This window comes from Sciurus carolinensis, chromosome 3 (genome assembly GCF_902686445.1).
Source record: "Sciurus carolinensis chromosome 3, mSciCar1.2, whole genome shotgun sequence".
In the NCBI taxonomy this organism is placed as follows: domain Eukaryota; kingdom Metazoa; phylum Chordata; class Mammalia; order Rodentia; family Sciuridae; genus Sciurus; species Sciurus carolinensis.
The window spans coordinates 21,494,883-21,505,110 of NC_062215.1; the positions used below are offsets into that span (position 1 = coordinate 21,494,883).

Sequence of the window (10,228 nt, forward strand, 5' to 3'; positions counted from 1 at the left end):
TAATTCTATGGCACACTTTTCCAAATTTGTCATTGTCTGTAATTTCCAACTTCTTAATTTTTATTTCTATTTTTTCTTTACCTTTTAAAGCAATTCCTTAATAGGATCTTTCAGAATCATCAGTTATCTCAGTTCCTCAGAGTTATATTCCCTTTCTCTTTATTAACTGTGAATATATTGATGGCTTATTTCTTGTGTACTTTGTAACATTGGCCATGGATTTATTTTACTCAGGAAGTGTCCCTAAGAACATTCCAGATAGTCTGTGTTTGGTTTCTTAAGATATATTTCACCATGTGCTTAATGTGTTTGTTTTGAAATTTTCTTTTGTGGGAATTGTTTCTGTCTGGGCACTATTTTAATTTTTGCTTTTGTGCCTGATGACTCCAAAGACATTCTCTATTTAGTAGCAATTAGTTTCTAACCTTGATTCCTTCACTGTGCATAGAGTATAAATTAGGAAGTTTGGAGTTGTTGTGTGATTTAAATGTTCACGAGAGATTTGATTGCCACTTAGAATTTATGAAATCAGACTTAGGTTTTCTGTCTCCATCTTCATCACAAGCTACCACTTTAAGAATACAAACTTTATGCAGGAGTTTCATGTCCTAGACCCTGCCTTGTGATAATTCAAGGAAGGTCCCATTTCTTGTGCCCGCCTGGGACTACCAGCCTCCAATTCTGAAAGCCTGTAACTATATGACAAGACTTCATAGGCCACAAGACATATGCTAGAGTTCGCTGCTTGGATTCCCCCTTTGATTCTGAAAATTAAGAATTTTGTCATTTTATTTTTCTCTTTCTTTTTCAAATTCATCTATGAAATTGAAATATTTTTTGAATGTTTTTGAAGCACTTTTATTTGCTTGTATCAGGAGGTGGATCTGTCCATAACCACTCAGTCAACCATGTTACCAGAAATTCTTTAGTTTTAGAGACCCTAGAAGACGAAAGAATTTCTGTATGTGTTAGATCAATAAAAATGGGTACTTGTATTAGAAGCTTCTCTAAAGTAAAATTCATCATATATTTTGCCTTTCTCCTCAAAGATCCAAACTATCCACTCATTTTCTTTTTTCTTTTTTGATACCAGAGATTGAACACAGGTACTTGAACACTGAGCAACTTCCCCAGCCCCCATTTTATATTTTATTTAGAGACAGGGTCTCACTGATTGCGTAGGGCCTCCCTAGGTGACTTTGAAATCTCGATCCTCCTTCCTCAGCCTCCCGAGCTGCTGGGATTACAGGCATGCACCATTGCACCCAGCTAAACTACCCACTCTTAATATACCAACACTGAAGAAAAATGTTTTCAATCTCAATCTTCTTTGGTACTTTTAAACTTTTATTATTGAAAACAATTTCAAACTTACAGAATAGTTGCAATAATTATGCAAAGAAACCTGCACCTAGATTTGTCATTTTGCCACAGTTGGTTTCTCTCTAGATTAATAGATTAAATTATAAGTAAATCCATGGGGGAGTGGATGAATGGATGGATGGATGCAATGACAATAATATTGCTGATGTAATACTATTATCCCTTATCTAATATACATTCCATATTCAAACATTGCCAATACTGTGCTACAAAAATATTTTTATCCACATCCACACTTTGCATTTCAATTTCGTGTCTTTGGTTTTCTTGAAAACCTGAAACACTTCTTTAGCCCATCTTAATATTAGGTAACTCTAATATTTTTCAAGAGAACATGTCAGTCACTGTGCAGTGTTCCTTAGTCTGAGTATATCTGCTGTTTCCTCATGATTATATTCAGATTTTGGCTTTTGACATGAATATTACATAAGCGATGTCTTCTCAGAATATGACTTCAAGAGACCCAGGTCAGTTTGTTCATTATAAAAGATGCTAACTTTGATCCCAGGGTTAAATGTGTATTCTCAAGTTTGTTCACAGCATAAGTTAGCATTGTTCCCTTTGAAGTTAGTAAATCATTAATGGGGAAATATTTCTTTGGCTAATTTGTTAGTTTTTGAATGGTGTTTCCTACATATCCATACAGGTGGAATTCACTGTAGTATATTTATATATGCACATAGTGTGATTTTATAAATTAACTTCCCATTTTCTTCCCTTTTCCATCCCTCCTCCCTCTCCATCTTCTTCTTCTGCCTCACCGTCCTTTTCTATATCTTTATGGTATCCAATTTCCCCCACTTTTTTCCCTTTATTTTGGTCTAGATTCCACATATGAGAAAAAATACTTGACCCTTGATTTTCTGAGTCTGGCTTATTTCACTTAGCATGATATTCTCCATTTTGATGGGGAAATATTTTGAAGTGTACAAATATCCTGTTCCTGATCAAAATTGTACCCAGTAGTTATAGTATTCATTGAAGAAATTTACTTAATTGTACTTGGTTTTATTAGGATCTATATAAATAAGTGATTTTACAACTCCATTATTCCTCTACATTTATTGTCATTCTACTGACATGGATAACTTTCTCACCTCCCTTTATAATTTCTCTAATTAGTTTCAGCAGAGACTTATGAATTATTGTTTTATTTGAAGGGTTAAAATCTATTACTGCCATTATTAATTTTGGTACTGAAGTTGTCCCACATTGGGTCAGTAAGACTCCCTTCAAGTTGGCTCCAAATGGCCTTTCTTATGTAAAGCAATGAGTCATTGGTAAGAGTTTGAAACTGAATGAAGTAGTGCCTGATGCATTCCTCAAAGTACTCTAGACAGGCCACTACCTAATGAGCATTCATGACTCACAGGTAGGATTATCTTCCTCATGGCTCACCGGGAATTATTTACAAAGACAAACTTTTTTCTATTTCCCTACTATAATTCTGATTCTCTTTCAACATCAAAAGAGATCTTGGCATCATGAGACTAATCTGCCCAAAATCATGGTGAGTGACACACAGACCACAGGTACATACCAATGACTGACTCCATGAGGCGGGCTCTCCTCAGAAGACAGAGTTGACAAACAAGGAAGTAGAAGTGGCAATTCAGTGAGAAAGACGAGATTGGATTGTTGTGATGCACAAGAAAAAGGAAATCTTACTTTTCTTCACCTTCAACTATTTAGAAAAACACAATGATGTCACTTAATGGCTAATATTTCCTTAGAAAAACATCAGGAAATGGTCCAGGACATGGTCAGAACAGCCTAGGCAAAGTATAAAAGAGGATGCACGGCAAAGGAACTTTAAAGTTCACTGAAACTCACTCTCTAGTTAACATCAGAACCTCCATCCTCTGACACCATGTGCAACTCCTGTTGTGGATCCTGCTGCTCCGGCCAGGGCTGTGGCTGCTGCCAGCCCAGCTGCTGCCAGACCACCTGCTGCAGGACCACCTGCTGCCGCCCCAGCTGCTGCTGTAACCCCTGCTGTGGTGGCTCCAGCTGCTGTGGTGGCTCCAGCTGCTGTGGTGGCTCCAGTGGCTGTGGGTCCAGCTGCTGCCGCCCCTGCTGCTGCATCTCCAGCTGCTGCCGCCCCTCCTGTGACTCCTGCTGCTGCCAAACCTGCTGCCGCCTGCGTCCAGTCTGTGGCAATGTCTCCTGCCACACCACTTGCTACCGCCCCACCTGCGTCATCTCCACCTGCCCCCGTCCCATGTGCTGTGCTGTTCCCGACTGCTGAATCTTACCTTTGAACACACCACCTCCCCATCTCCTCTTTCCCCAGAGATGTTGGACTTCGTTCACTGCTGACCATTAGGTCACACGGAGAGAGACTAATGTTGCTGCACTAAGCTGGGTCTGGCGATTTTAATAAGCCCACCTCAGGCCCAGTAACTCCACAGGCACATCCTGGCCTCAGTCCTATTCCTCCACGTGGTTCTCTCACTCCTACCCAAGTGTGGATTTGCTTGTAATATACCAACTGCTGTGTTGACCTGACTAGTTCTCTCCAGAATTTCCTTCCTAACTTGTGGGCACCAGAGCATCGAGCTCAAGAAGCCACAATTTGAGTTCAATATTTCTACCTTATGGATCTTCGCAGTTTTGCTCTTCGTTGTTCAATTAAGTTTCTCTTTTCTAATTATTAACCCCCAATTTTTCCTATGTCAGATTTCCATACCCAAATAAACCACCACCTTCTTGAATGGGAAATTCAGTGTGATCATGTTCTTCTCTTAGAGTTTGTTTGATCTGGACAGTTGTATTTTACCTGCACTGTAGGACATTGAGCAGGGCTGTCAGTTCTACATTAGAAGTTGAGACATATTTATCACAGCCTGGTTGTCATTACAATCTCTTTCAAGGCTAAAAATGAGAATTTAAAAAAAAAAAAAAACTTTTTGGAAAGACTGTAAACAATGTTCTATGGAACAACATCTTTTGGTGTTACATATCTGTGAAAGCAATTTGTAGCAACTATAGGAATAACGGAACTGGGTGTCTGTTGCTGGGAATAATGGGCGATTTGGAATAGCAATGCAAGCTGAAGTCAGAAATCACAGGACATATGTGATTTCAGGCAGAGGTTTCAGGACAGAATGCAAGCTCTCATCTCCTGCAGCCAGAGGATGGATGAAGCAGAGGACCAAGCCTAGGATTTAAGAATAGAGTAGCAGAGATCCAGAGTGGTTTGTTTCTCAAACCATTTTGCCATGCCAAGGCCAAGGTTGCAAATGGGAAAGAACAAGACTGGGAGAAATAGGACCAGAGTGTCTGAGTCGATGCAACTGGAGATCTTGGATCCCCCAATTTCCCTGAACTCTCTGCACTCGCAGAAGTGGTGGGTTCCCCTTGTTGGTGTCGAGGACCACCCTTTTTCATAAAGATGATGTGGAAGCCTCAGTCTTGAAAAACAACTCAGACTTCCCTCATTATCTTCTCCTGCCTCTCCTCTTGGCCACATACCAATGATGAGAACTGAGTTACACGAACTTCACCCAGAGAACAGCTGAGCCTGCTAACAGGAGGCAAACCCCCAACGACCCTGAGGACTCCACCACTACCTCATGGGTGTGGTGTGCTTCTCCACTGGGGCAGACGGGGGCCACATCATGTCCAGGTGTCTCTGTGGTATTAGCAGCTGCAGATGATCATCACTGAGAACGATCATTTCATGAAGCATGGGAAAACTGTGATATTGCAAATCTGTTACTCCTTTGTCATTGATTACCTCAGACAATTCCATAGAGAAATAGCCTCTAATGAATCCTCTCCATATGTTCTCATGGATGTGTGGTTACACTGATGAATAATATTTCTAGAAAGGCAAAATAAATGCTTGATGCTCTCCATTTATTTACCAGTGTGCATCAACCAAAAGTAACTAAGGAAGGGCTTTACTTTCTTTAAAAATTTCCTGTCAATAGGAACTCACAGATTTCAGTATATTGATGGGGTATCAGTCCATTCCAGCTCATGTCCCTCGTGATGCTCAAATAAGCAACTTCGAGCTGGCTCCTGAGTCCTTTTGACCAGAATCTAGTAGACTCTGAAGGTTTTCTTGGTTTGGATATAACTAAATATTCCAGACTTATTTGTGCATTTCCTTCCCCAGACATAACCAGCCACCTTTCCAAGGAACCCTGATTCCTTTTAGTGGAAAGTGGCATGTGAAACCATAAACTGAAATGTGAGAAGGCGTCTAAGTTAATATTTATTCATCTTAGTTTTTTTTGGTGTTCGGAGTTAGAAGATAATTTTTAAAGGATAAGCCACATCGTGAGTTTCTACAGAGAACTTAAGGGTTTTTATTTAACATCCAGTTTCTTCACTTACCCATCTCCTTTCTCCCATGCCAAAAACATTTCTCCACTAGAATGACCCATTTTCTTTACTGCACAATGCTTGTGCAATGATCTTGGAATACCCTGCCAACACTAACAACAACAATATGATTGCTGAAAACGAACTTGAGATCGTTTCTCAGGTTTTTGAAAAAACTTTGTTTTCTTGACATAACTACTTTCACTGGATACAGTGACGTTCTATTATCACTGCTGTTATTACTGTTTTTGTGATCTTGGGAGATTTTCAAGTTTAATTTTGTTTTGTAGTCATGCAAAATATTTATATAGATCCAAATTCAAAGCTACAGAACATGGTCTATTCAGGAAATCTAACACCTACGTGTGTTTTCTTCACCCTGTTCCTTTCACCCTCTCTGTGCAGACTCTTTGAAAACAAATTGTGGTTGATACTCCCATGAGGCTTTTTTTCCTTTTCTCTTCTTTCAGCTTCATTAGGTACAACTGACCTGCAATAAACTATATATTTAAAGTGCACAATTGGATGTTTTGATCTCTGCATGTACTTCAGTTACCAATCCCATCGTCAAGGTAATCAACATCCATCATCTCCTTTGAAATTCCTCCCTATTCCCCAGCTCCAGGAAACTACTGATCTGCAGTCCCTATCAATTTGCTTGTATTTTCTAGAATTGTTTATAAATAGAATTACATATTGTGCACATTGTCTTATTTAGCATTCCACTCAGCATATTGAGATTCAAGTTGTCACACTTATCAATAGTTGATTCCTTTTGATTTCAGAGAAATATTTCTTCACATGAACATATTAGTTTGTTTATCCATTTGCCTGTTGTTTCCAGACTTTTTTTTATTACAAATACAGTTATCATGGATACTTGTGAACAAATATTTATGTAGACATATGCTCCTGCATCTTAACCAGAAGTAAAAATCCATTTTTATGGTATTATTTTTTTCTATCTTTATTCTCCCATTATTTTTAAATGTAAACAATTTTTTTATATTTGTAACCTGAGTTTTTTAGACATATTGTAGAATATGATACACATTTTTCCCATCTGCTTTATCAGCTCTTAACAATATATTCCTGGAAATGACTTCATAGTTGCATATAAAGATACTCCTGATTCATTTTTTACAACTGAATAGTACCCCATTTTAGGATCATGCCGTAGTTTTTCATCAGTACCCCATTGAAGGACACCCAGGTTGGATCCATTTTTTTGTTGCTATTCTGTTTTGCTCTTACATCTAGAACTGTTATGGGTAATTTTGTACAACATCTCTTTATATTTTTGCATAAGTATCTTTGGAATACTTTACAGAATTGAGATAGCTAGGTCAAAGAATAATGCTGCTAGTTATAATCAACTCCTCACAAGAAAAGTGTGATGTACTTATTTCCACATTATCTCACTAGCAGATATTGTCAAATTTTGAATTTTTGACCACTTAACAGGTGAGAAGTGGTATTCCATATTACTTCATTTCTCTTACTGCATGAAATTTAGTACCTATATAGGGTGAAAAAAATTCTGCATTTCATTTTCCCATTAGACAGTTTGTCTTTTTTCTAATCTATTTTAGAAGTCCTTTATATACTATTAACTTTTGCCTATGATATACATTACAAATATTTTTTTCCATCTAGTCACTTGTGTTTTTACTTTATTTGGGATGGTTTCTTTTTTTTTTTTTTGAGAATTTAAATTTTTATTGCTTAGGATTGCAATTGCTGGGTCATGCAATAATTACATATTTTTTAACTACTAAGTTATTTTCCCATGTAGCTGTGCCCTTTTACATTTCCATCAATAATGATCAAATAATCGAGTTTTTACAATTCCTCCCAAGCATTTGGTGGTTTCTCTGCATTTGATGGATTCTTATCTTGCACTTTTAAACTACAAGTGATTGTCTTTCAACTATCAAGAAGAATCTAATTGCAAAAAGTCTATGCATGTATGGGTATAAAATAGACATATGTTAAATTGAGGATCTTCTTTAATAATAAGGTCTCCTATTACCTCTACTGTCATTCTGTAGCTGATTCTGGTTGATTTCCTTGAAACTCCTATTGTTCCAATACTTACCATGCTACACCACTCTAGACACCATTCACTCCTAGAACACAACTAACCCTTAATGTTCTACCCTGCTTCCTGTTGCTTCCCCAGCCCATGTCAAATACTATTTGCAAGGCCTCATGTTTGTTCACAGCTTTCTTCCCCTGAGTGATAATATGACATACAGTCTCTGTATAAATTCAAAAACATTGTTAAATTCTCCTCATCCTACCTGTTGAGCATTATCTTTCTCTGCTTTCCTATACACCCTACCTATACAGGTTATTGACCCAGGCAAATGCCAAAAGCATAACCCCATTCAACCATGCTCTCACTGAACACTTTTTCATTTCTTTTTCATTTCTTCTCCATTCAACTGGATTTTATACAAATGTGTTAAAGACTGAGTAAATGTCCTGCATTTTCAATAAATCCCACATTCACTCAATCAACCTTCATCCAAGTCCTTGACTAGTCTCCATGCTAATAACTGTGAATAAGACATTTTCGTGAGACTAGGACCTTGTGGGTCTTACCAAAAAAGACTAGAAAAAGGAGATCTAAAACAATTTTGATGAAGTGTTTCACTTTATCATAAGCATATTTGAAGCAAAGAGGAGGAAAGAGCAGAGTCATATTTTGAAGCAAAGAGGAGGGAAGGATTCATTTTAAGCATAATTGATGTCAAGAAAATTTTGGAAATGAAATTTGCTGAATCTTTATGTCTGCATGAGAGTTTGCAAGGTTGACAAAGGAGAAAGCAATATTCTGGACAAGTGGAAGATTCCAGGCTTGAGAACTGGCATGGGCTATCATTCTTCACCCCTTCCTTGAACATCCTAGGAGGGAACCACCACCCCTCTGGACTCTGTACTTCAGTCTATCTGGACCTCAGTGACCTCACGTGTGAAGAATTAAGAAAAATTGTGTCCACCTGATGGAGTCCTAGTAAACAAGACAACAATTATAGAGGACTCAGAAAATTTCTGACACATAGCAGGCCTTCAACAAAGTCTAACTAATTAGTATTAGCTCACTTTTCACTGGGAATGTATGAATTTAAATACACAATTGTTACTTTGTTTACTAATAAAATGGTCCTGGAAAAAAATTGCCAAGTTCTTTCCTATGTATGTGTCATTTGCCTTGAGATTATAGGACAGAGATTGAAGTGTACCCTTTACTTCTCCTTAATATCAAAGAAAATATCTCCACAAACATTGTTGAGAGAAAACAGCTCAGACTCTGAAAAATTACACTTTCATTAACACTCCAGTTATGATGTACTTATTGGACATATTGACTTACCAAAATGTAGGTCCAAAATGTTCCCTTATGACACCCTGCCTTTGATAAACATATCATTAAAATTTTAATATTTTTTAAAAGGCTCCATCATGCCAATGTGATTTTACTACTTGAAAGTAATGAATCCATTGCATTATAACTCTTCAGATTGAATAGATTCAGTAGGACAAAATAGACAGTAGCGTCACTGGAATCCTTTACACCTCACTGACCATCTAGAAAATCCAAAGAAACCACAGTATTCCTCATTGCACACAAGCTACCTCCCATACACCTCCAAATCGTAGGTCTTCCATCCTCTTTTTGTATCAGAATCACCTAATTGCTTTCAACCTATTGCACAACAGAGGAGATTTACTCACCATAAAACCTTTTCCAGTACATTTTTCTGGAGGCAAATACATAAATGAATAATAAACATCAAATCCAATGAAAGTCATGTGAGGGGTCAACCTTAGGAGATACATCAGATAGGAAGAAAAATTGGAGGTGATTCACTTGGCTTCACCAAATGGGAGAGCTCATTATACAACAGGAAAAGGAAGTGGTACCTTTTCTATAAATAAGGATATTTACCAGATAAACACAATTATCTAATTACCTAAAACTAACTGATCTTTTCTTAGTATAAACAAGATCCTTCACATGGTTCTAGCAACCCTCAGCAGGGTATAAAAGCAAGAGACAGCAAGGAAAGATCAAATTTGAACACTCATCCACTTGGAAACCCAGCCAGAACCTCCATCCTCTGACACCATGTGCAACTCCTGTTGTGGATCCTGCTGCTCCGGCCAGGGCTGTGGCTGCTGCCAGCCCAGCTGCTGCCAGACCACCTGCTGCAGGACCACCTGCTGCCGCCCCAGCTGCTGCTGCAGCCCCTGCTGTGGTGGGTGCGGTGGCTGTGATGGGTCCAGCTGCTGTGGTGGCTCCAGTGGCTGTGGGTCCAGCTGCTGCCGCCCCTGCTGCTGCATCTCCAGCTGCTGCCGCCCCTCCTGTGACTCCTGCTGCTGCCAAACCTGCTGCCGCCTGCGTCCAGTCTGTGGCAATGTCTCCTGCCACACCACTTGCTACCGCCCCACCTGCGTCATCTCCACCTGCCCTCGTCCCATGTGCTGTGCGGTCCCCGACTGCTGA

The 10,228-nt window shown here is 38.8% G+C and overlaps 1 protein-coding gene across 2 annotated transcripts; it reads left to right on the plus strand.

The window, feature by feature from the left end:
• Positions 1 to 3,253: 3,253 nt before the first annotated feature.
• Positions 3,254 to 10,228, plus strand: LOC124979851 (keratin-associated protein 4-5-like). 2 transcript variants are annotated; one of them, XM_047544651.1, is made up of 2 exons: positions 3,254 to 3,613; positions 9,890 to 10,228. In XM_047544651.1, exons 1-2 carry the CDS (start codon positions 3,254 to 3,256, stop codon positions 10,226 to 10,228), a joined length of 699 nt encoding a protein of 232 aa, XP_047400607.1. The 2 variants fall into 2 exon arrangements, with proteins under 2 accessions (XP_047400607.1, XP_047400608.1); XM_047544652.1 differs by having other exon boundaries at positions 3,254 to 3,489; positions 9,898 to 10,228.